Source organism: Mytilus edulis, chromosome 1 (genome assembly GCF_963676685.1).
Source record: "Mytilus edulis chromosome 1, xbMytEdul2.2, whole genome shotgun sequence".
In the NCBI taxonomy this organism is placed as follows: Eukaryota; Metazoa; Mollusca; class Bivalvia; order Mytilida; family Mytilidae; genus Mytilus; species Mytilus edulis.
This window is the reverse complement of record NC_092344.1, coordinates 25592590-25620332: the sequence shown is the minus strand read 5'-3', so window position 1 is coordinate 25620332 and position 27743 is coordinate 25592590. Positions and strand designations below refer to the sequence as shown.

General features: G+C 32.2%; 1 protein-coding gene and 2 long non-coding RNA genes across 3 annotated transcripts in view; 1 reads left to right on the top strand and 2 right to left on the bottom strand.

Moving 5' to 3' along the window:
- LOC139519311 (uncharacterized) overlaps window positions 1-27743 on the bottom strand; it is a 68492-nt gene that overhangs the window by 21685 nt on the left and 19064 nt on the right. The window contains exon 2 of the mRNA XM_071311299.1: window positions 4511-4602. Coding sequence (XP_071167400.1) covers window positions 4511-4602 — 92 coding nt within the window. The remainder of the gene's footprint in view (window positions 1-4510; window positions 4603-27743) is intronic.
- Window positions 6342-8424, top strand: LOC139528637 (uncharacterized). The gene is made up of 2 exons (XR_011665653.1): window positions 6342-6463; window positions 8204-8424. It is a non-coding gene; the product is annotated as an uncharacterized lncRNA (long non-coding RNA).
- LOC139528628 (uncharacterized) lies at window positions 15604-27112 on the bottom strand. Its single transcript, XR_011665650.1, has 3 exons — window positions 26775-27112; window positions 17055-17142; window positions 15604-16369 (listed from the first exon to the last, which is right to left on the bottom strand). It is a non-coding gene; the product is annotated as an uncharacterized lncRNA (long non-coding RNA).

Genomic DNA, 27743 nt, shown 5'->3' with positions numbered 1-27743 from the left:
TGGACTTTGTGAGGGAATTTTCTGTTTTATTAAAATGTTTAGCTGATTTCTCCTTAGGATGCTTCATTTTAGGAGTATACAATGATTGTTTGAACCAAAAGTCGGAAAAATTTTACAGACATGAATTTCCGGATTATACAAAAACAAAGGTTCTGGAAATTCGGGTCTGTCAAATTTTACTGAGTTTGGTGCAAAACAATCATTGTATACTCTCCTAAACAGAAATCAGATAAACTTTAAAAAAAAAAGCAGTAGAAAGTCGTCCGCCTCGGACGGAATAGATACTTATTTTATTATTACTCTACGGATTCATTGGAAACATTTTGCAAAAACAAACACATAAGGTAAGCATTTTTTTGGCTACGTTTTTATAGCGCTAACCCTCTCACTTTGATGATAGTCTCATCAAATTCCGTTATATTTACATTGATGCGTTAACTAAACAGGCAAAATAGATGAAATAGTCAAACTATGGGTACATCAGTCATCATCGTATAACAATTTTAAAATGAACAATTTTACAGAACACAAAAACATCTATCAACAAACACATTCATTGATTTATGTGTCTGACGTCAGAAAATGTTATACGTCACATAGATTTGTCGTTCAATGTGCATACAAACAATTTTAAAATTTACATAGGCAATGTTAGCATACAGGGTTAAAAAATAAAAAGTATGTAAGAATAAATTTCAGAAATAGACCGAGATTTAAAATAGTCCAAAAGTTATATTTAGAATTCATAAGAATCCACAAATAGTTCATTCCACTACGCGATTGAAAAATTTTGACGTTTGTGGTTCAACGTATTTTGTAATTCATAATAGAAATATATCATAATGGCATAAAATAGAACAGTATCATACTGGCGGGATTTTTCAAAGTACAGAGTCACGTTATAAGAACCAAAGGAATACAAAGAGTTGCATATTATACAAAACAAACCACCAAAAAATGAAAGACAATACAAACACATTGACAAGATGTATAAGTACCGAGCCACGTCAAACGGATATCACATAAAACCATTCAACAGTAAAAAGTAAAATCACAAAAATACTGAACTCAGAGGAAAATCAATTCGGAAAGGCCATAATCACATGGCAAAATCAAATAACAAAACGCATCAAAAATGAATGGACAAGAACTTTCATATTCCTGACTTGGTACAGGCATTTTCAAATGTAGAAAATGGTGGATTGAACCTGGTTTTATAGCTAGCTAAACCTTTCACTTGTATGACAGTCGCATCAAATTCCATTATATTGTCACCGATGCGTGAACAAAACAAACAGACTCAATAGGTAAAAATGTCAAAAATAGGGGTACAGCAGTCAACATTGTGTTATCATCTTAATCACTATAAAAACAACAAATGTAACGAAGAAGCACAAAAAGGCATACATCAAATTAACATCCTCATTTTAATTATATTATACGATTTTATTTGTCTATGTAAAATGCACCCATCAAGGCAGGATGGTTTTGAGTACTGGTGAAAATTGCGCGTTTGAAATTCGCACAGGTAGACATGAAATAATTTTGTCGTCCAAAGTATGACGGGATGCATTAATACAGTCACGCAAAATAGATATAACAAAAACTGGCTTAACAGTTAAAGTAATAATAATAAATAAAATAATAGTGCGGTTCAAAGTATGACGGGATAATAAGTACAGAGGCACGTCAAATGTATATCACAAAAACAGTGGGTTAACAGTAAACGTAATATTAATAAATAAAATAATTTTTGTCATTCAAGGTATGACAAGATACATAGGTACAGAGTCACATCATGAAATAATTTTGTCGTTCAAAGTATGATGTGATACATAAGCACGGAGTTACGTCAAAAGGATATCTAAAAAAACAGACTTAACAGTAAAAGTAATATTAATAAAGACAAATAAAAGAATAATATAACACGTTATTAAGATGACAAACAACGTCAGTACGCAAATTCTATACTTCAAGACCATCGTGTATTATTAGCGAAATTGATACGGAATATTTATCAACAAGTTCTGGGTACCTTCCGATGAACTTTTTTAGAAAAAGGACGAGACGTTCTTTGACATACCCCTGGTTCATCAACTTTCTGCTCAGACACTGGTGACGTTTTACAAAGTCTGAGTAGGAGCTGCAAGCTCTTGAATACCGAATAAGTTGGGAAATGTATATTCCATATGCAGGTGAAGTTGGTATATTGCTACTAAGGTGGGGGAAATTGATAATTTCAAAATCAAAATCGTCTCGTTTGTCATAGATTCTGGTACTAAGATGACTGTGTTTGTCAAATTCGAGGTATAAGTCTAAAAATGAGGCGGAGGAAGCCGTGTCTGTTGTCTCTTTAATTTCTAGTTCTGTAAAAGTAATATTAATAATAGGACAAAGACAAATGACAGAACTATAAAACACGTTGTTAAGATGATAAACAACATCAGTACGCAGAATCTATACATCAAGACCATCGTGTATTATTTGTGAAGATGATACGGAATATTTATCAACAAGGTCTTGGTACCCCCCGATGAACTTTTAGAAAATCCACCTGACGTTGTAAGAATAGAATAGGCTGGAACATGTACTTTTTATTTCTAACTTCTACGACAACACCGCCTTGTATTGCGCAGGGACCTTATCCCCTCCTCTAACGCTAGCTTACATGTTAAAATATATATTTTCACTTTTTTGGTCTTTGGGAAAATGTTGTTTGTGCTGTATTGAAGGCCTATACAACGAAATTCGAATACAAATTGCGGTTGTACATACAGTCATCAGATTCTAAAATAAAGTAAAATGATGCCAACCAAAACAGACTTATTAGTCACTATATATCATTAAAACAAACTTATTAATTACAAACAATTACTAAAATATATGCTACATATGTTAATTTTTACGCCTGTGCGTTCGAACTATTTTATTTAAAATTTGTACTGTTCTTTTGCTTTTTGTTGTGCATGTTCTGATTTTAGATTGATGTCCTAATCGTTTGTTTGTTAATCATGATTATGATACCTACATAAAAAAGGACAACTTTTTATAGGTAAAATGTCGTTAATAAAACAAATTAAAACAGATAATTTCTAGATATCAACATGCTTTCGTCAGTAAAACAAAGAATGAAGGGATTTAGCTAAAAGACGAACCATATTCGCATTACACAGAAGATAACGGAGTTTTTCAATATCGCATAAATAATCATAATCAACATTTAAAATACCGACTTTAGCATTTAATTTATGTTTGATATCAGAATAAAAGCAGCAATAACAATAACTATTAAATGGCTCAAATACGATTTCAAATAAAGAAAACATTAGTTTATTTCTCATGGTACAAAAGTTCTAAAGGAGACAGATTAATATAAGCACTCGTTGCTTGTTTCTGAATCCTAATTGTGAATGTGTTTATAAATATATAAATATACATTTATTATTCATACTAAAATAGTGTTTACACCAATAATAATAAACGTGTTTCTCATCTTACATTTAGCTTCTATCACCAAAAAATCTTGTAGATGTTCTGGTGGTCCACCATACCTATATGTTTATACTTTGTAAGATCTTTACATAATTGGGTTGAGACAAACTAATAGTTGTTTATAAAATAATGGTTTGTGCAGTTAAGAAATCAAACTGGGACAGTTGTAGATACTGACGGAATTATTGATCTTTCTATTTGACTTACATAATAGTTCCAGAATTATCAGAATCTACGAAGTGGAATTTTAACTTCAACAGTGTTAAACACATTTCCATGGAAACTATAAATACAGACACTGAGCTACACTTAATGAACTCAGAGTATACTAGTGTCGGGTATAGAAAAACACAAGGATCCGATATTCTTAATTTGTATAGTATGTCTTGTGAAATTGAATAATTAATGTTGTTGAATTGATCATTGAGTTTTGTCTTTTGTTGGCTAGAATTTCAAGGATACTACAAATTTAGATACGCGGCGCCATGTGTGAGACAGGTTTACAAATGAAACGTTTACTACTATCGAATTCGTTTGGTGTCATTGCTACTGAATCACACAATAGAAATTTGTCACATATACTGTAATTCCATAAAATATGCTGCAGTAAATCATTTTAAGGCTTGCAGTATAAACTGCATCATTGCAAAACCAGATTGTAATGGGTGAGATAAAGACAAATTATAATGTACAAAACATAACACAAAACACCTCCGACAGACCTGGTCAATCATTAGGGCGTTAGTTACAAACAGGTAAAGCCGTCGGCGGTTACACATCCGTTGGAACGGAACAAAAAGGGTTTCAGCGTATTCAAACAGCATGTTTTAAACAGTTTAAGGGCTGAAATCATTTAAATTTTCAAACAGCAAACATTATTTAGACAATAACGTACTATATTAAGCTTATGTTTTATATTGTATATTTAGATTTTTCAAAAGAATAATCAAGTGATGTAGCTTAAAAGACTGTCTGTATATTTGTGTATTTTTGTTTTCTTGAAAACTATATTACTTACTTTTAAATAGTTTAACTGTGTGTTGACCCAATAAAAAAGTGCCAACAAAAAACAGGAATACGATACAATGTAAGGCTCTGTTATATCTTCCTCTAAAATATAATTCATGTTAAATTATAAGTCTCATATGTATTGTAGGAAACACTGAATTGTATAAAAATGCATGCACTCTAATTCGTGCAGATCCTACTTTTAATATATAAATCAAACCAGTTTAAAATGAATTGAAATCGAAACAATTTTTTTTTGTTCAGAAATCACAAAAAGGTATTTCGATTTGTTCGGCAATATATATTATAGATTTTTTATGGAAGACTGGATGAGAAATAATTATAAGATTATGACTTTTCAGTTTAAAAAAAATAAATTTTGTAAATGAAAAAAAAATGTTCCAGAATATTTAAACAAGTGAACTGTTCGACAGATAAATCTATTGGATCACCAGTCAAGATGATACACGATTTCAAACATATATTATATTCATAATTACTCTAGATATCAGCACACCATTTCTATGTTTAAGTAAAATTTTAGAAATAAACCTCTTTATATCGCACATTACTAGTTTTGTTATAAATATATAAATATATATATATGCAGTGTCTGTTGTGTTTAGTTGTATGAATTTCAAAATTGTTTTAGTTTTTACATCATAATCATACTGATGAAAGATGTTTGTTATTCGAAATGTTCATTGATAATTACATTTTATGTTTCTCTTTTTTTTTATTATCATTAGTATTGTTTTGTACACTTTGTAGACGTTTATATATAATATTATTTTTTTATACATGTATATATAATGGTCTTGCGGGACGGTCATAGTGCTAGACGATTTGGTGCCACGATATCCTAGTAGCACATTAACAGATCTAACATTGTTGGGCTAAAGTTTAGACGAATTATATATACAGAATGTATTTTCAGCCTTGTATTACCAACACTTCTGGTGATCCGATGGATGAAATTTCCCGCGGAGTTGTCACTGGTTCAGACGTACTTATGATATAATTATTTTTGTGTCTGCAACCTACATTAATTTGTATGATCCTTTGCGATTGATAAATAACTCTGCTGATCTGTCATAAATCCATCTTAAAACCTTATATATATCAAGTATTGTATTGTGAAGATAGATACACACTGACGAGAAAAGGTAAAACCGGCCAAACAAGCTTTATTATTGTAGAGCCTAGGTGATCAAGTGGTCTAGAGCGTCGGACATAGTGCAAGAAGATTTGGTGCAACGATATCTCAGTTTGAATCCCAGCCAGGGACGCCCAAAACATTTGCTTCCGCAAATTTACGCATCGAAAATTGTCGGGTTGATGTTTATACGAATCATTTATGTTACAGGCATTTTCTAAATTTAGGCAGTTTGTTAAATGACTGACAGTGGGAAAGCCACGGATCGATTCTGCGCCTCCTTCCATATGACGTAAAGGCCAGAAAATCAAGGGCGACAATCGCAATTTTTCATAGAGGGCGACAGTATCGCGCCATCGCGGCAATTTGTTTACATCGTGTACGTGTGATTTTTCGAGAAATTTATCATTAAAGACAATTAAACTTGTGTCATTTCATCATCAATAAGTTATATAGGTAAGTTTTACAGGTGACCATGCTATTTTTTCTTCTTAGAAGATTTTATTTTACAAGAAACGAACTTCTGAAAGTGGCAAGTGACGTTGTTAATTTGGGAGATAAAAATATGGCGGGTGTTTTCCCCTTCTGAAAATAACTGACACATTTGCATCCTATTGGCTATTTAAATATAAAATGACCAAAAATAGTATCTATGATGATAGGAGTCCCTAAATATTTGCATAAATACCCATCACTCCGTGTCAAATTGTAACTGAGGCTGCGAAAAGGAAGCACACAAATCGACGCCATTTTTCAACAGATTAAGGTTTCTGAGCTCACGAAATCCTAGTATTATTACTTTTAATGGTTAGTAGAAAGATATTAATACTATCCATAACATAATTTATTGATCTGATCGGGTTATGGCTACATGTTTGCCTCTTTTCGATTCTTAAATCCAGTAAATTTCCGTAGACCACATGTAAATAAACGCCCCTTTTCCAGCGTGAGACTTCAATTTGAATAAAACTTCAATTTTGGCAGGTCAATGTTAGCATTTAAATTTTAATTAAAGTTTTGCAGTTGTGTAATGTAATGTGCTGATTTGTTTGGTTGTCTCGAATAGTAAAAAGGTGAATATTTTTATTTTTGAACCCAAAAAGTGTGACAAAAAACACAAAACACAAACAAAATAAAAATATATGAAAAAAATAACTACCCCAGGACAAAGGGGGGTTCCAACTATATGTCCCCATTCAAATGCATTGATCATCCCCAAAAAGGGAGATTCCAATCCCTGGAACCCTATCCCTGGATCTGTTACTGGGAACTATGATTATTAAAACGTATAAAGAATTAGAGAATTATTACTATAGGAACAAGAATAGAGAAAATTTACCATAAAATAAGTAAAAAATAGAGCAAATGACATGCTAGTCCAAATTATTATGAAGTCTGACAAGACTACTTTTTTTCTGGGACGACTTCCTATGCATCCCAGAAAAAAATCTTAATATTCTTAGCAGCAAGCCTTAGGTCTGGTCATAATCATTTTGAACTACTGTAAATTCAGAAATTATTGCGTGCACTTATTATTGCGATTTTGTCATTTTAAACTTGAATGCAATTTTAATTTTTACGATTTTGAGAAAAGTCATGCTTAATTCAGTTAAAATATTACAAAATGCAAGTTTTAATTATTGCGTTTACAACTCTGTCGCATTTTTCGCAATAATAAAAACCTCGCAATAATTTCTGAATTTACAGTATTGATGTGCTAATTTATATATTGAGGAAAGAGAAATTATGGACAAAAAGTATAAAAAAAATAGAGACCAGTGACCTAAAAGATTAAATGATAAAGAAATGCAGAACACCCCATCCAGACCCTTGTCTATGTGAACAACAGTTCTATTATTTTTGCTGAATAGTGCATATGGGCATGTAAAATATCTTTTAAAAGGTTTCAGGTATATGAAATATTCACCAGTAGGAAAGTATAAATTCTGTCCCTCCTTCCATGCTAAAAAAAAATTATGTGATTTATTGTTGAATTTTATTGCCACCTTCAGTATTGGCTTGGTGTTGTGGCCAGGTTTTATTGGCGTTGGATACATTTATTATCAATTACTGGTATGAAGAATTAAAGATATGAATGATTGAATGAAAAGTTATCTTTTAAATAACAGATACCTGTAAGATAATTTAATGTTGCATATTACGTTATACTTTATTAAAACATTATTTATATCTTTTAAAAAGGTTGATATGTTATTATGGTGATGAATTTTAAATACTAAGTAAATGAATTTATAAGTAGAAATTTTTTCCAAACATCTGTTGGTGTGTATAAGTATTACCTTTTCTAGAGAACCTTTTTCGGGACGTCTGGATTTGGTAATTTTATAGCTCAGGATTTCGAGATTGATCCTTCGGATTCCAGTATTTCCTTTCAACATTTTTTTTTTAATTGGGACCTCAGAAGATCATGTTTCTGTCAGTAGACAATTAAAATATATTATAATTTACCGATCATATAGAAAATCTAGAGAAGTTTGCAATTATATTCATTTGATAATATCATCTGCATAAATTATATATTTTCAGATAACAATAGGAATAAGAAGAGCAGGATTTCTATATTGAGGATTTACATGTATGGGACAGAGGACTATTTGACTTGATTTTACTTTAAAAAACTTTTTAATTTTAACAATAGACGAATAGTTCTCCTTAAATGTTTAAAATACTTTTTACATATTTTTCATTTTAACATTATTTTTATGACTTTGTATTTATTCATCATTTAATAAACTTTTATTTCTAAACATTTTTATATTTTCAAATACACATACAATGTGAAACACTCCACCATTTTATATTGATAACGTGGGGTAAATGTACATGAGACACTATACTGTTGCAATACAATATTACTTACTTTGATTAAATAGGGAATCACTGGAGCGGGTCCCTCCTAAGTTAGTCAGCAGCAGCAACCCCTTACCCCCCTCCCCCCAAAAAAAAAAATAGAAAAAGTTCTGGATCGGTCACTGGTATCAGAAATATACATGTATGTACTGTAGTATTTGAGACATAAGAAAAAAAAAGATATAAAAAGTCAAAATGATGGTCTTTTATTCTTTATAAGGTTTGAATGACTTAAATGGAAAGTTTCTAGAATTGTTCACTTCTCCTAGACATAGTGAGGTCTCTCAAGTAGCCTATCATGAACATGACTTTTCACTGTTTTGCTTCCATGTAGATTTCAAAGTGTGGCAACCCCTGCACCTAAATAAATCATTTTCAGTAGATACATATCTCTTTTTTCAGACTTTTTGATGAAAAGATTAAACTAATATACAAATTAGAAAAAAGAAAACTGATCAACTTGAACCCACAACATATAATTGATCTCATGTGCTCTGGAAGAATAAGCAGATCCTGCTCCTTGTGTAGTACTATGAATGAGATGTCTATGTACCCTTTTCCTAGATATGTAAACACATGATTTTGCAAATTATTGCAATTGTGTGCTTTTAGAATGGAGTAAAATGTGTGAAAAGGTATTCTATTGCAGAAAAATCAGCACACAGATATAGGAATGGTATGATTCTTAATAAAGAATAGATCCTGTGTCCAAGATTTGTTTTCTTGTAAACTGGTGTAAAATAAAAATATGGGTCAAGCAGTTATATATCAATGCAACAAAACAGGATCACCAAAATCAGAGTGAGACATTCATATACCAGACCTTGGAAGTGATATAGCATTTTGTTAATGCTTTAAATGGTCATATACATGTAGCTCTAACATGTATTAAGAATTTGATGTACTAGGCATTGGGCATTCCTATTGAATGTTAATCTCAAGTTCTCAAGAGTTAAATATGCCCCAGGGCCCAGAAACACTCAAACATGAATAGTTAGTCACAGTGTACATCAGGTTGCTTGATACGCATAATAAGGACAGACATTTATAAACATGTGTGAGTGTTTAGGCAGGCAATTCTTGTTGATTGGTACATGTACTTTTTAAAATTGACAAGTTGAAACATTTCAGATTTATAATAATTTACAGAATCAAATTGCAAAGAATGACTGTAACCATTACCCTAAAAATTGGCTTAAAACAAAGACTAGCTGAGTGCTTACACTTTGCACTTTTGCATGCTTATTCAGACAACAACTTTTGACTAACTGAAATTTTTTTTGTTGAAAAAAGGGGGGTAGGTCTACTTCCAGACAATGGAAGTTATTTATATGGACAAATTCGTTCATAGATTAAATCAGTTTCAATGTTATACATAAATCTCGCCCATAAATCTGTTATACGTCACCAGCATAATTAAATAACTACAGAAAATGTGATACGAGGAGTTTGAGCAAATTGTAAACATCAACAAATGACGTTGTAAAGCCTTCAACCACTCAACGTTTTAAGAAAAATATATTTAAAATCCTGAAAACATCATCACCCTTCGTTGTCTCAATCAATTTTGTGCTTAAAATCTGTAAAATATGACATAATTTGCTTGATTTTGCACCGAAATAACTCCCAAAACGTCTGAAAAATGTTGAATTTTGACCTCCGGTTGAAGTATTTATTATGTAAACAAGACTCAGAGTGACGGGGAATCCTGTACATAGTCATGTGCCCATATGTTTCTAGGTCACATTTATTTATATCTCGACCAATGAAAAGCTTTAGGATGCATTTGTGTCAGTTGTTTGTAGTCGTGGGGATTACCCGCGGTTTTTTGGAAATCAACGGAGGTAGTCTTTTGGATTATCATATTTCAATAACGGAGCACTTATTTGAATACCGAATTTGGCAGTCGTGTGACAAAATCTATTCTAATGAAAAATTAAACTCAAATACTGATGGATGATAAGTTGTTTTAATAGATTTATTGTCTGAAGCACAGGCTACGTTTTTGTTTACACGCTGGATACAGCGCCACCTCAAAATTTTTAGATTATGTCCCCTTTCCCGCGGGACTACCGGAAGTAGCTCTTCAATGTCACTGGCTTTCCCACTGTGAGTTTTCAGTCGATTTACAAAATGCCTAACCTTGACAGGCATTATACAAAATGACTAACAATACCAAATCATTTTTTAAAATGACTCAAATTTGGAAACACGATTCAACAAATTGCATGTTCATTTTGAGGCTATTTGTAGGAGAATGATATCATTGAGATGCATATTACAAAAGTGAACAAAAACACAATATCTTGCAAAGAAAATAACGAATGATTTTATTCTCCAAAATCCAGCTAGGAAGGTTTGTATGTCATATGATGTGTTCTTTTTAGTGAAACTACGTTAAGTATGTACTCACTATGTATTCCATTTAGTAAATTTATGATGAGGAGGACAAAATGTTCTTTCAATAGAAAAAAATTAACGATCGATTTTTAGAAAGTCCAGATTCAAAACAGTGAAATGAAGCATTGTGTCCGAATCAGAGAAAAAGAGGTGTGTTTATATTTGACTGATTGCTCTTTTTTTGCTCCCAGTAGCAAATATTTTATGCAATTTTAAGACGAGGATGATTTGGTTTTAATTCGTGTAATGCCGATCCTACACAACGTTAGATATTGCTACTACCACGAACACTAGCGTTATGTAAATATTTGCCGGGAAAATTTTCTTTGAAATGCAGAAATGAATATGTAGAATAGTACATAAAAGTAAAGATTGTTTCTTAAATTTTCACATTATGATAGAGAAAGATTAAAAATATAATAAATATAGGCATCGGAATACACAAATTATCAGCGAAACGTTTATTTAGCGTTGTCCAATGTAACCAACTCGAAACATAAACTCAAACAATTCGAGAATTTTGTATGAAACTCTTCGAAATGTTGCATGTACGTTCTATGACTTGATTTGTTTCAGTAATGGGTTACATGACTGTCTGTATCTTACATTTGCAAAGATATTTTGAAAAGAATATGGTGAAAAGAAATGTCCCAGGGTAAATTTAGTTTGGAAGCTTGACAAATTTTGGTTCAAAAATTAAAATGTTGACAGATAATTTTGTAAGCACGATCGTTGTATACTACATGTAAACTCAAAAACTCAAATTATCAAAAAATATTAGCTACAAATACAATGAAAAATAATATGTTTGCGATGTCTTGCGGAAATGTCCGAGTTAAATGGTAATGCCTTTACAAAACATTTAATTTGTGTTAATTTTGTGAAGATTTTTTTTCGGCTACGAATCCTCTTCCAATAAAAAGTGATTTCACAGCTGTGATTGGTACACCAAACTGTATTGTGCTATGAACGGCATGAACGGCATTCGCGGGTTCTTTCCGCCGCTTACTGTTAATGTCCTGCTTTCAACACACTAAATGATGCGTACATGTATACTACAAAGAGTGCACACATATACTGATATAAGAACATCAAAATAAAAGTAAGAAAACGTCAGTATCATAACTATATGCCATTTTATTTTCAACCGCTTGAATAAATCATATTCGATGAGGTTTGAATATACAATGCAACTAAATTCCCCTAACACCACAAAATTGTTAACAGTAAAATCTAATATGTTAGGGATCGACAAGTATTTGGAAGGCCATTTGATTTACCCCAATTTAGGATAGACTCTTGAATTATAAATAGTCAAAATAGGATGAACGGAATATATAAACCCTAAGGCAAATATATAAAAGCCCAAATAAACAAATACAAATGTATAAACAACTCAAAATTAAAAGCAACGTTACACTAATATAGATAAATAAAGTACGTATGAACTAATGACAAATCTACGACAGATTTTATTCATCGAATCACCATTATTGGTGATACAAGTCTGTCAACACATTCTATATGTAAAATTCGTTTAACTATCAGACGTTAGATCTGTAAATTTGCGGAAGCAAACTTTTTGTTCTGACCTTGCCGGGATTCGAACACATGATACTGACATAGCGTGGCATCAAATCGCCTTGCATTATGGTGGTTTGACAATAACAAAGTTTTTGGTGGCTGGGTGTTACCTTTCCTCGTCAGTTTTAATCTAGCGTCGTTACACAGTACAGTTGGGTGCAGATCAAGCATCACATGTAGCTATATATATAGACGGGAGGAAAAATATAACGCAGTGTTTACTCGCGTGCACTTCATGTAAACGCCGCGTTAACTGTTCTAACTCCGAATTTTCAGTAGACATGAAAAGAAAACGGGCGTTTACTTCGCGCTTACCATCCGCGTTAACCGAAAAACGGCGCATCTTCTAATTTTGTAAAAAGGAAACGGGCGTTTAGTTTACTTCCGCGTTAACGGAGGAAAATTTAAGATCTAACATTGTGGTGGCTGATGTTTAGACGAATAATAGAAAATGTTGGTTGTGCTACATTTAGACCTTTCTACAACGAAATTTGTTACATGCACACGCATACAAATTGCGGTTTTTATCCATCGAAGTCATAGGTTTGAACGTTGTTATATATATATATAATTCGTGTAAACATCAGGCCAACTATGTGTTATATATATGATTATTGTTTTCTGTTTAGTATCAAATTCATATTAAGATCCATTTTGTGACATCTTGTGTTTTTTTTTAAATATACTTTTTCTTTTTTCTTTTGGTATTTTGGAAAATGTTGTTTGTGCTGTAGACCCTTCTACAACAAAATTTGAGTTACATACACACGTATAAAAATTGCGGTTTGTATCCAACGCAATCATATGTTTGAACGTAGTTTTCAATTTGGACTTGTTTATATGATGAAATATATATAATTCGTCTAAGCATCAGCCAAACAATGTTAGATCTGTAAATTTGACTTCGGAAATTTTTGTGTTCCTCGCTCGCCGGGATTCGAACTCATGCTTCTGAGATATCGTGACACCACATCGCATTGCACCGTGCCCGACGCGCTAGACCACTCGCCACCTAGGCTGGTTCATATGTACTCATTTTATATATATAAATACAGTGTCTAGAAAACCAACTTAAAGATGTGAGAGTAGATCTGAATTTTTATTTCTTCCCCGAGCTGGCCTGTTCCTGTACTTTTTATTGCTCACTTCTACTTCTAAGACCGCCTAGCATTATGGAGACGCCTAATTCCGTCCTCGAACTATAGTTGATATAAATGAACATTCGTTTCGGGAGGTGTTACCTTCTCACAGAAATTAAACAAAAACATCTAATACAATACATAAAGTATTATTAAGTGTACAAGAATTATCACTATTTTTGTCTTCAGTATAGTTATATGATGCTACTCTATTTGTAGAAGCATACACTCACTGTAAATTAATATATATATGTATATGTCCATATGTTTAAAAAAAGTTTCATGCGGCGGCATAGTAATTAAAGGGAAATTCCGCGATTTTTTACTTATCATCTAATTATGTTCATCTTAACATAAAAAACACATTTGCAAAGTTTTAAATTTATATTCCTTCTAATAACGGAGAAAATAAAGTATTTGTAACTTTTTTGGTTGAATTCTCGAGTGGGTCGTGACGTATTCGCCCGATTTATTGAATTCTGGGAAAAAATAAAATCTGTTTAACTCTTATAGCTTATCGACAATATACGTAATTAAAAGCGCACAGCTGACGAATGGTCGAAGTTATGAACCACAATATAAGAATGAACGAAAATGAATATGCATATACCGTTTTGTATTGATTGAATAAAACTCCTATAAAATTATCTGTAGTAAATGTTTTTGAATAAATTTAATTAATTATTGTTGAGATTTTTTTCATAAAATATTTATTGAACATTTTTACTGATATTGAACTGAAAATATTTCAGTTCTATTTACCGTTATTGTTTTGATAATCATTTCAATGCAACTAATGTGTGAGCAGAGTGTGTATATTATTTTGTAAAGGTCACTGTATATTTCTCGGCTTGAGGTCAATTCGTTTACCTTGTAGCTATTTAGCCGCAGGTGTGAGTTCAAGCGTACACAGGTATAAATGTTGTTATTTGGAAAGGATAAACAGAAAAGATTAGAAAGAGTATGCTGTCACGATGTTAATACACTAAGATTTAATACACGATGAGAATAAAGATACAATAATTAAATTGTGTAAATTAATTGAAAATAAAATTCAGATTCGTAAGTGTATAAAAATAAAAGGAAACAATTTTTGATTACTTTCTTAGCGGCAATTGGCGTAAAGATTCAAATATGAAGCAAAAAATATTAGTTTTAATCTTTTATAAAAACTAAATGCAATATTACCCAATTTGATATACCATTGTACATCTGTTTGATATCATTGACTTTACCGGAATTTTTTAACTTGTAACAGTCTCCGGGACAAGTTTGCAATTCCGCTGAGTGCAAAAGTTGTCACCTTAATTTTTGGAGTTAAGTCAAAACAAAGTTGATAACTTGGTTGGTATTGGTTCTCTGATATTTGTCCTAAAATTTTTTGGATCTAGCACCACTGTTGAAAAAGTTATGCCCCTTTTTTCAACAATTTCCTCAGAGGAAAAGTACTTTTCCTCAAGGGAAATCAAATTTCCCTGAAGGAAAAAGATTTTTCCTCAAGGGAAATTGTTTTTTCCTCAAGGGAAAAAGATTTCCCTTAGGGAATTTGCTGCATAATAATTTCCTTTGAGGAAATTCTATTTCCTTAGAGGAAATTCTTTTTCCTTAGAGGAAATTCTTTTTCCTTTGAGGAAATTTGCAGCTTCAAATTTTCCTTGGAGGAAATACTTTTTCCTGTGAGGAAATTTGTAGCTTCAAATTTTCCTTGGAGGAAATACTTTTTCCTGTGAGGAAATTTTTGACAAACACTTTTCCTTGGAGGAAAATTCAAGACAACAAATTTCCTCTAGGGAAATCATTGTTCTTCAAATTTCCTCCAAGGAAATTTCTGAACATCAAATTTCCCTTAAGGAAATGTTTTCCCTTATTTTTACTTGTTAAACATTTCTTCACTACACCATGTATACAAACAGTATGAATATAATTATTACAAGACTGTATAATTGATGCAAATGATATTTAAAACTTTAATAAATGTTTGACTCAACATTTTAATGACATTGAAAATAATACAGTCTGACTGTTTAGATCTAGGTATTGTTTATACTTTTTATATAAATTTAACTTTGATTTATATTTTTTTTGGAGCAAATGCTTCTATTTTCTTTGTAATTGTTTCAATGCGATACATTAATAAGCAACCAATTTGAATGTCATACCATTTGTGGTGTTCTAAAGAATTTGTTTATATATTTGCAGATTAAATAATAAAATAAACACTTTTCGTGTTATTTTAAATTAGAATTTCTTCTGTTTCAGCTTGTATACAGTTATTCAATCCACTACGTAAGAATTCAGCGAATACATTATTCCATTCACTAAACAATTCCCTTCAATTCTAAGAGAAATCATTTTTGCAAATTGTTCTTCAATGATCTTCTTCTGTATATTTGATATGAGGGAGCGATGTAAATGAGTGGATAAAACTGGTGTTCCTTTTTTCAACAACAAAATAGTATTTGTTCAGCATTCTCCTTTCTTTTGATTAAGATATGTTGTTGCTTTTATGCAATAGTGTTTTTGTGTATCTATGATAGAACTCCATTTTGTTTATGGACATTATCATGTGATAATGTTGAAATTTCCTATTTCTTTTTTGCAGGAAAGCACACATTCCATTTCAAATTAATCCAATTATGCACTATGTAAATAAATTTCAACTTTAAGTTTCCTCTTCAGTAATGACCTATTGATCATGAAAACCAAGATGTCTGATCACCTATAAATACACAAAATAAACAAATAAAATGTTATAAATGGAGAGGGAAACAGCAATAAATGTTTTTCATGTGTATCTTTCCTTATTAAAATACATTAAGTAAACTTGAACTCGAGAAAAATAAATAACTGCGATGTAGACTAGAAAGTATAAAATGCCAAATAAAGTATTCACGAAAAATTAGTTGATTTACAGAAGTCAAGTCCGTGTTTGCAGGAAATTTACATCATTGGTTGTCTGGTGGAGAGTTGTCTTATTGGCAATCATACCACATCTTATTTTTATATAACCTTGCCATATTCCTATTGTGCCTGTCCAAAGTTCAGAGCCTGTAGCTTTTGTCAGTTTAGTCTGACACTAAAATTTAGTGGTTGTTGTTGTTGTTGTTTCATACCGGTCATATTTATTTTTTGTAATTTATTTTGTTATAAACTAGGCAATTAGTTTTACAGTTTGGATTGTTTCAATGTTTCATCTTTAGGTCTTTTATAGCTGCCTACTTTGACTATAGTATAGGGTATGGATTTTCTCATTATTGAAGGTCGTAACAGGCCTACAATTGCTTTCTCAAAGCCATGATAGTTTTCATATTTAATATACCACATCTTTTAATTTTTATAGTAATCATGATACTAGTAATCATCTTTCAAGTTCAATAACTTTTTTATATTAAAAGGTGCCTTACCATTTAGGTTTAGTTGGCTTCTGCAAATTTTACATTGCCTATCATTTCTGCTGTATATAATTTCTCTGTATCTTCTATAGTTCTTGTCCTATACATAAAAGAGTAAAAGTTGAATGACATCTTGCATCAATATTTTTTTTTTGTTTAATGTACATTATGTATATTAATGTGTGTTTAATAAAAATCTAAACCGTGAGTGCTTGATAAGCTTCTTGCCCTTATAGCTGGTCTTTAAGCTTTAAATGAATTTTAATGATCGACTAAAAAACTATGAGCACTGTGCAAATAAGACCCCTGCCCTCCAAAAAAAAACAAAACATGCAAAAACAGTGGTATTTTTTGACATAAAACATGTATATAATTTGGCTCCATTTATAGATATATATCTCAAGTGACTATAAGTTTAAGGCTGCGATTTTTTTAACAAATACATAAATTTCTAAAAACCTTTCAAAGTTTTTGAAAATGGACAATTTTAAAATAACTTTGCAACAACTAAAGTTCCTTAACTCTGCATCTTATAAAAAATATACATGATAAATAGGGAATGATACTCCAGCTTGCATATTATTCAAAGTTTTAAAGGAACATAACTGAAGAACGGTAAAAGTTTTACTACCAAAATTTGAAATTGATCTGATTAAAATTATGATAAAAAGTATTTTTTTAAAGTTTAATAAAATTTGGTTGAGGAAAACTTAAGTTAGAAGGCCGAAACAATTTTTTCCATTTTTAAAGAACATAACTATAGAATTTAGTAAAAGAGAAACTACCAAAATTCAAACTTAATCTGTATTTTGTGATGATAAGCATTGTGTATTGATTTCATAACATTTGGTTGAGACAAACTAAATTTTAGAGAACAGGAAACCAAAAATTCAGCATATTTCCCCATTTCTAAAGGGGCATAACTCTGATACTCTAGTACAGTAACACTGACATCACCAAAATTCAAACTTGATCTGAGAATTGTGATAACAAGCTTTTGTAAAAGTTAAATTGAATTTGGTTGAGGCAAACTAAAGTACTGTAAGAGAACAAACTAGAGGCTCTAAAGAGCCTGTGTCGCTCACCTTGGTCTTGTGCATATTAAACAATGGACACGGATAAATTCATGACATAATTGTGTTTTGGTGATAGTGATGTGTTTGTAGATCTTACTTTACTGAGCATTCTTGTTGCTACAATTATCTCTATCTATAATGAACTTGGCCCAGTAATAACAGTGGAAAATATTTTCTAAAAATTTACAAAAATTTATGAAAAATGTTAAAAATTAACTATAAAGGGCAATAACTCCTTAAGGGGTCAATTGACTATTTTGGTCATGTAAACTTATTTGTAGATCTTATTTTGCTGAACGTTATTGCTGTATACAGTTTATCTCTATCTATAATAATATTCAAGATAATAACAAAAAACGGCAAAATTTCCTTAAAATTACCAATTCAGGACAGTAACCTAACAACGGGTTGTCCGATCCATGTGAAAACATCAGGGCAGATAGATCTTGACCTAATAAACAATTAAACCCTGTCAGATTTTCTCTTAATGCTTCGGTTTTTGAGTTATAAGCCAAAAACTGCATTTTACCCCTATGTTCTATTATTAGCTGTGGCAGCCATTTTGGTTGATTGGCCAGGTCACGCCACACATTTTTTAAACAAGTTACCCCACTGATGATTGTGGCCAAGTTTAGTTTAATTTGGCCCAGTAGTTTCAGAGAAGAAGACTTTTGTAAAAGATTACTAAGATTTACGAAAAAATGGTTAAAAATTGACTATAAAGGGCAATAACTCCTTCAAGGGTCAACTGACCATTTTGGTCATGATGACTTATTTGTATATCTTACTTTGCTGAACTTAATTGCTGTTTACAGTTTATCTCTATCTATAATAATATTCAAGATAATAACCAAAAACAGCAAAATTTCCTTAGAATTACCAATTCAGGGGCAGCAACCCAACAACAGGTTGTCCGAGTCATCTGAAAATTTCAGGACAGATAGATCTTGACCTGATAAACACTTTAACCACATGTCAGATTTGCTCTAAATGCTTTGGTTTTTGAGTTATAAGCCAAAAACTGCATTTTACCCCTATGTTCTATTTTTAGCCATGGCGGCCATCTTGGTTGGTTGGCCGGGTCACGCCACACATTTTTTAAACTAGATATCCCAAAGATGATTGTGGCCAAGTTTGGATTAATTTGGCCCAGTAGTTTCAGAGGAGAATATTTTTGTAAAAGATAACTAAGATTTACGAAAAATGGTTAAAAATTGACTATAAAGGTCAATAACTCCTAAAGGGGTCAACTGACCATTTTGGTAATGTTGACTTATATGTAAATCTTACTTTGCTGAACATTATTGCTGTTTACAGTTTATCTCTATCTATAATAATATTCAAGATAATAGCCAAAACAGCAAAAATTCCCTAAAATTACCAGTTCAGGGGCAGCAACGCAATAACGTGTTGTCGGATTCATCTGAAAATTTGAGGGCAGATAGATCTTGACATGATAAACAATTTTACCCCTGTCAGATTTGCTCTAAATGCTTTGGTTTTTGAGTAATAAGCCAAAAACTGCATTTTACCCCTATGTTCTATTTTTAGCCATGGCGGCCATCTTGGTTGGTTGGCCGGGTCACGCCACACATTTTTTAAACTAGATACCCCAATGATGATTGTGGCCAAGTTTGGTTTAATTTGGCTAAGTAGTTTCAGAGGAGAAGATTTTTGTAAAAGTTAACGACGACAGACGACGACGGACGACGACGGACGCCAAGTGATGAGAAAAGCTCACTTGGCCCTTCGGGCCAGGTGAGCTAAAAACAACTTTGGGACAGACGGACAAACGATCTGACAAGTGTTAAACATTATGCCCCTCCACTTTGGGTCATAATAATAACTAGAGGCTCTCAAGAGCCTGTGTCGCTCACCTGTTAATGTGTTTACTGATGTCTGCCATCTTTGTTGGTAGGCGGGGTCATTAGACACTCTTTTTAAAAATAGATACCCTAGTATTATGATTGTGGCCAAGTTTGGTTAAATTTGGCCAAGTAGTTTTAGAAAAGATTTTTATACAAGTTACAAAAATGAGGAAAAGTTGTTTAATATTGACTCTAAAGGGCAATAACTCCTTAGGGGGTCCTCTAACAATTTTGATCATCCTGACTTATTTGTAGATCTTACTTCGTTGAACATTATTGCTGTTTACAGTTTATCTCTATCTATAATAGTATTCAAGATAATAACCAAAAACTGCAAAATTTTCTTAAAATAACCAATTTAAGGGCAGCAACCCAACAACAGGTTGTCCGATTCAACTGAAAATTTGTGAGGGGATATATCTTATTCTGATGGACATTAAAATCTTGAAAGATTTGCCCTAAATGTCTTGGTTTCAAAGATATAAAGCAAAAACTGCATTTTACCACTATGTTCTAATTTTAGCCATGTCGGCCACTTTGTTTGGTAGGCTGGGTCATCGGACACATTTTTTAAACTATAAACCACAATGATAATTGTTGCCAAGTTTGATTAAATTTGGCAAAGTAGTTTTAGAGAAGAAGATTTTTAGAAAAGTTACAAAAAATGATGAAAAGTTGTTAAAAATTGACTATAAAGGGCAATAACTCCTTAAGGGGTCGACTGACCATTTTGGTAATGTTGACTTATATGTAAATCTTACTTTGCTGAACATTATTGCTGTTTACAGTTTATCTCTATCTATAATAATATTCAAGATAATAGCCAAAACAGCAAAAATTCCCTAAAATTACCAGTTCAGGGGCAGCAACGCAATAACGTGTTGTCGGATTCATCTGAAAATTTGAGGGCAGATAGATCTTGACATGATAAACAATTTTACCCCTGTCAGATTTGCTCTAAATGCTTTGGTTTTTGAGTAATAAGCCAAAAACTGCATTTTACCCCTATGTTCTATTTTTAGCCATGGCGGCCATCTTGGTTGGTTGGCCGGGTCACGCCACACATTTTTAAAACTAGATACCCCAATGATGATTGTGGCCAAGTTTGGTTTAATTTGGCTAAGTAGTTTCAGAGGAGAAGATTTTTGTAAAAGTTAACGACGACAGACGACGACGGACGACGACGGACGCCAAGTGATGAGAAAAGCTCACTTGGCCCTTCGGGCCAGGTGAGCTAAAAACAACTTTGGGACAGACGGACAAACGATCTGACAAGTGTTAAACATTATGCCCCTCCACTTTGGGTCATAATAATAACTAGAGGCTCTCAAGAGCCTGTGTCGCTCACCTGTTAATGTGTTTACTGATGTCTGCCATCTTTGTTGGTAGGCGGGGTCATTAGACACTCTTTTTAAAAATAGATACCCTAGTATTATGATTGTGGCCAAGTTTGGTTAAATTTGGCCAAGTAGTTTTAGAAAAGATTTTTATACAAGTTACAAAAATGAGGAAAAGTTGTTTAATATTGACTCTAAAGGGCAATAACTCCTTAGGGGGTCCTCTAACAATTTTGATCATCCTGACTTATTTGTAGATCTTACTTCGTTGAACATTATTGCTGTTTACAGTTTATCTCTATCTATAATAGTATTCAAGATAATAACCAAAAACTGCAAAATTTTCTTAAAATAACCAATTTAAGGGCAGCAACCCAACAACAGGTTGTCCGATTCAACTGAAAATTTGTGAGGGGATATATCTTATTCTGATGGACATTAAAATCTTGAAAGATTTGCCCTAAATGTCTTGGTTTCAAAGATATAAAGCAAAAACTGCATTTTACCACTATGTTCTAATTTTAGCCATGTCGGCCACTTTGTTTGGTAGGCTGGGTCATCGGACACATTTTTTAAACTATAAACCACAATGATAATTGTCGCCAAGTTTGATTAAATTTGGCAAAGTAGTTTTAGAGAAGAAGATTTTTAGAAAAGTTACAAAAAATGATGAAAAGTTGTTAAAAATTGACTATAAAGGGCAATAACTCCTTAAGGGGTCGACTGGCAATTTTGGTCTTGTTGACTTATTTGTAGGTCTTACTCTGCTGAACATTATTGCTGTTTACAGTTTATCTCTATCTATAATAGTATTCAAGATAATAACCAAAAACTGCAAAATTTCCTTAAAATAACCATTTCAGGGGCAGCAATTCAACAACAGGTTGTCCGATTCATCTGAAAATTTCAGGGCAGATAGATCTTCACCTGATAAACAATTTTACCCCTGTCAGATTTGCTCTAAATGCTTTGGTTTTTGAGTTATAAGTCAAAAACTGCATTTTACCCCTATGTTCTATTTTTAGCCATGGCGGCCATCTTGGTTGGTTTGACGGGTCTCGCCACACATTTTTTAATCTAGATATCCCAAGGATGATTGTGGCCAAGTTTGGTAGAATTTGGCCCAGTGGTAGAATTTGGCCCAGTAGTTTCAGAGGTAAAAGTTTACGGACGACGGACGACGGACGCCAAGTGATGAGAAAAGCTCACTTGACCTTTCAGGTCAGGTGAGCTAAAAAGGGAGTTTGTCAAGATATAAAAACAATTCACCAAAGTTTCATAAAAATTTGTGAAAGCATTCTTGAGACTATCCTAATCCCAAGTCATGATAGTACAATGACATAAATCAGATTTTTTTTTAAATTAAAAGGAAAATTATCATGTTTATGTTATACAAAAATAATTCACCAAGTTTCATGAAAATTGCTCAAAGCATTATTAATAGTATACGTACTGGAAAAATCCCCCCTTTTATGAATAAAATCCCTAACTTTAAATCAAAAATTTAAAATCCCTAAAAATTAAAAAGGAGCTTAATTATCATGATTATATCAATAGATAATTCACCAAAGTATTATGAAAATTTTATGATTAATGTATTCTAATTCCAAGACTATCTAAGACATGGTTTGTTTGAATTAAAAAAGTTGGAATAAAGTACCTGCTAGAATTCAGGAGAATTAGACCAAATCAGGCTATCTTCTAGATTATCAGACAATTGACTGTAGAAAAGGAATTTTCTTTTTTCTTATTTAGCTATTTGTTATAGATCTCTTTCCTTAATATATACTGAACTAAGCCATTTTTTCACATATTTTTATTGTTTTTCTCTCTTGTGACTTGTTATTTAACATAACAAAAGAAAACAAAGGCAATGAAAGAGAAACTGACAATGCCAAGGCAAAACATAAGATGCAGAAAAGAAAAACAAAACAAAACACTAAGCAACACCAACATCACCAAAAAACTAGTGTTGAATTCATGTGCTCAGTCAGTCAGTGAGAGTTCGCAGATCCTGACCTACTATATCTATGCTTAAAAACCTAAAAATCATATAGTTCTAAACAAATTTTGTAAATTTATACTTGATTAAAATGTTGTCATAAATAGCATACAATATTTTTTTTACAATACAATATTTTTATTTTCCAAATTAAAGGGCCCATTAAGAGCATAACATTAATTACAACATGACATAAACATTACAGAGTGATTAAAGAAACATAAAATAATAATTGAAATTCAAATGCATGAAGAAAGGATCAGTGGTCAAGGGGAGATAATTTTGATATATTTTAGAGTATCTAACTAATTTTCTGATTTTCTTAGTTGCAGGCCTTTATCCAGGTATGCACATAAAATAGATAGAAATCTGCTATCTTCATTAATCATGATCCATGAAAAAAGATCATTTATATTTAAACTATCTAAACTGGGGTATTTTTTTATATAATCAGTGATATCTCTTCTGAGGTTATTGTAAATAGGGCATTCCAGAAGAAAGTGCATTTCATTTTCAATACAATTTGTATTACAATATAAACATATCCTCTCATGTCGAGGTAATATTTCATATTTACCACATACATTGGTAATTCGTTCATGTCTGCCAGTTTCTATTCTTTAAAACAGTGATTGCTAAGTCTGTATTTTGTTAATAAATGTTTTTGTGGGTGCTTTAAATCTAAATAATTTTCATAGTCAAATGACTTTTTGAATGAAAAATAAGTGTCCAATTTGCCTTGATTCTGTAAATAAAAATCTCACATTTTCTCCCAATCATTTTGAAAATTTGATTTGAGCTGTTTTTTCAATAAGTTTTTAAATTTATTTTTTCCTAGATTTTTACATATATTTAGGTCAATACCCAATTTTTCACTGTAGAAAATGATATTAGAGAGCCATGAATTATTGGAACTGGTTTGACCTTTACTTTCTATCATTTTTAACTCAGCATAAGCATTTTTCAATAAATCAGATGGAGAATTCTCTAGTCTATGCCAATACATAAACATATGTGTTAGCAAATTTATATAAAGAGGATATCTACCCAATTCAGACAGGACTGCTACATTTGTGCACATCTTTGTAACACCAATAATATATTTACAAAATTTTAAATTTAGCTTCTCAAACTCCCAATCTTTAAATATGTCATAAAGGGACAAATTTTTCCTTTTAGAAGTAATGTTAATAACACCCCAATTTTCACAACCATAAGTTACAATTGGCTGTATACAGTGATCAAATAAATGCAAAAGAGTTTTAATAGGAGGATTAGATGATTTCAAATCTTTATAAAGTTTAAAACTGGCCTTTTGACCTTTTTGGAATAATTGTTTCCTGGCTTCATTAAAGTTTCCAGTATTTTGGATGACTATGCCAAGATATTTGTATTGTTTAACACATTCAATAGAATTATTTCCTACATTAAAACTTTCATTAAGGAGTCTACCACTCCTATTGAATATTATAATCTTGGTTTTCTTCACATTTATTTCCATACACCAATCTTTGCAGAATGTGCACAAAGTATCAAGTCTCTTCTGAAGCCCTTCTTTTGAGTCAGATATTAATACAAGATCATCAGCATAAAGTAGACATGGTATCTTTTCATCATTTAAATTGACATCATCATAATTGTTAGATAATATATCTGGCAAATCATTAATAAACAGTTTAAACAATGTGGGACTCAAAACGTCACCTTGTCGTACACCAACATTATATCTAAAAAAATCAGTTATTTTGTCTTCTACTTTAACACACACTTTGTCGTTACTATACATAGATTTCAAAATGTTATAAAAAATACCATTATTTGTATGCTGTAATAATTTGTATAATATACCAATATGAATAACCTTGTCAAAGGCCTTGCGAAAATCTACAAAACATACATACAATTTACCTTTGCCTCTTTTAACATATTTTTCTATGAGACATTTTAGTACAAAAATGTGATCCGAAGTGCGAGCTTTCTTAGAAAAACCAATTTGAGTTTTGTTTATGATATTATTATCAGATAAAAATTTATCAAGTCTGTTATACAGAATGGTATTGAAAAGTTTGCCAAGACTATTATTGATGGCAATACCTCTGTAATTTTCAGGGTTCTGCGGGTTATCAGATTTGAATATAGGAGTAATGTAGCTCTCAGACCAATTACTGGGATAAATGCCAGATAGAAGAATGGCATTAAAAAGTTTTAGTAAGCAATCTTGCATATAACTCTGTGAAACTTTTAACATTTCATTTGTAATAGTGTCTAGACCTGGACTTTTCCCAGATTTTAATTGCCTCAGGGCTTTTTGGAGTTCACCAGGGGTGATTTTAAAGTCAATCTCACTGAATCCAAAGTTTTTCTTTTCTAATAGTTCAAGTTTACTCTTTATCTCTTTTATCTTGGACTTTATGTGTTCATTTTCAGGAATGGATGACAAGTCAGAGAAATATTTATACCAAATGTCACCATCTATGTTGTTTTTAGTTTCTGAATTATTTTCAAGACGGAGTTGATTGACAAGGTTCCAATAATCCTTTGGATTTTCTGATTCTAGATTGCTTAAACGGTCCAAAATATTTTCTCTAAATTCTCTTTTCTTTTTCCTCCTTAGTTTGGCAAATTGTTTATTAAGTTTAAAAAAAGAGCCACGCACTATCGGATCTTCATAGACACCTCTGAGTTTTGAGAACCACATGTGTTAATTGTGCGAGTATAATCATTGATAATCATGCACACGATTGACTTTTAAAAGCCTATATATTGAAATTTTCTGAAAATATTGCATGCATTTATTAATATGACCAATTTCAAGAAATGCACAAAGATGTGAGATTATTTATATAATTGTAATTTCAGGAATTTACAGTAAAGGCTTTTATCCTCACTGCATTTTGCACTTTTCCTAATCCAGGAGCCAGAAGTTATGGCCTTTGTGACCTTTGTATGATTTTTATTTTAGTTTCTTTTTTTTATATTGAAGAGTTTAGTATGCAACCATGTCCATTATCACTCAACTTAAGTATACATTTTTGTTTAATGGCAAGCTAAAGCATGCCTCACAGGCACGGATCCAGGGGGGGGGGGGGGCTGAGGGTTGGACTTGTTGGAACCCCCTTTCTTTATTGGACGATCAATGCATTTGAATGGGACATGTAGTTGGACACCCCCCCCCCCCCCAAAAAAAAAAAATTGTCCTGGGTGAGGAACCCCTCCTTTATATGACTAGATCCACCCCAGTCTCAGGTTCCGGGATTTTCTCGTTGCAATGAAGACCCATTGGTGACCTATGGCTGTTATCTGCTCTTTGGTCATGTTGTTATCTCTTTGATACATTCCCCATTTCCATTTCCATTTTCTTTTCGGTTCTATTATAAATATTAGAAACGAGTTTGGCGCCTTTACAAAAATATAATTGTCTGTGCTGATAGGGGAGTATGTGTGCATACCAATATTTAAATTTTCTAGGCCTTCTTTTTGAATATTTTGTGCATTTCTTGGTAAAATACTGTCAGACCTCGAGTGCTGTTGTTTTACAAAAACGGTCAAGTAATGTAGGGGAAAGAAACTAACTAAAAAGCCCAAAATAAGCCACAACTAATGGGGGTCTCATTGGGGGTTTTGTTCACGGATCCCGCTTAGTTACTACTTATTTTTTTAGATTCTCGCATGATGCCATCCCGCTTACACTATGTAAGTGAACAATTCTGCTATTTTTGTAATTTCCCATGTCCCGCTAAACTTCATTTCGCGTTTTCACGGCACAATAATTTGAGGGAGGATAGGACCTTTATCGGGACTGCGGGATCGGGTGTTTTCAAGCTCTGGATTTCGGGATTGACCCTTTCGGGATACGATAATTCTTTTTTCGAATTTCGGTACCTCTGGATTTCGTGTTTTTAAGCCCGGGATTTCGGGATTTCGTGTTTTTAAGCTCGGGGTTTCGGGATCAGTACCCCTCCTACCCTCCCTCATAATTTGACTTTCATGTGTCACGTTTACAAAAAATACGCCTCGACAATCCCGAGTCCCGCTCAGACCCCCCTTATAGGTACATAATGAATAGTTTACTATGTAGTCAGTAGTCGGGTCAAATACACATGCATATACTTTTAGACGACCTTAGATTCATTTCACAGCGAAAATACTCATTAATATTGAACATTTTAGATCACTTCACATTTAGATTTTATAACTTTTAAAATTAAGACCATATAGATTTAAGATCATTTAATCGAAAGATTATAATTTGTCAATGCGCAACTGTAACCAGGTACTGCATTTTTTTTTTTGCATGCGTCAAGAAACAGTTAAAAGTGCCGGGAATAGAAAAGCAAGTTAAACTTCTCATCTGGACTTTTTAATAAGTCTGTATACCGGACCTCTTCTCTATTTTGGGATTGAAAAAAAAATCTAAA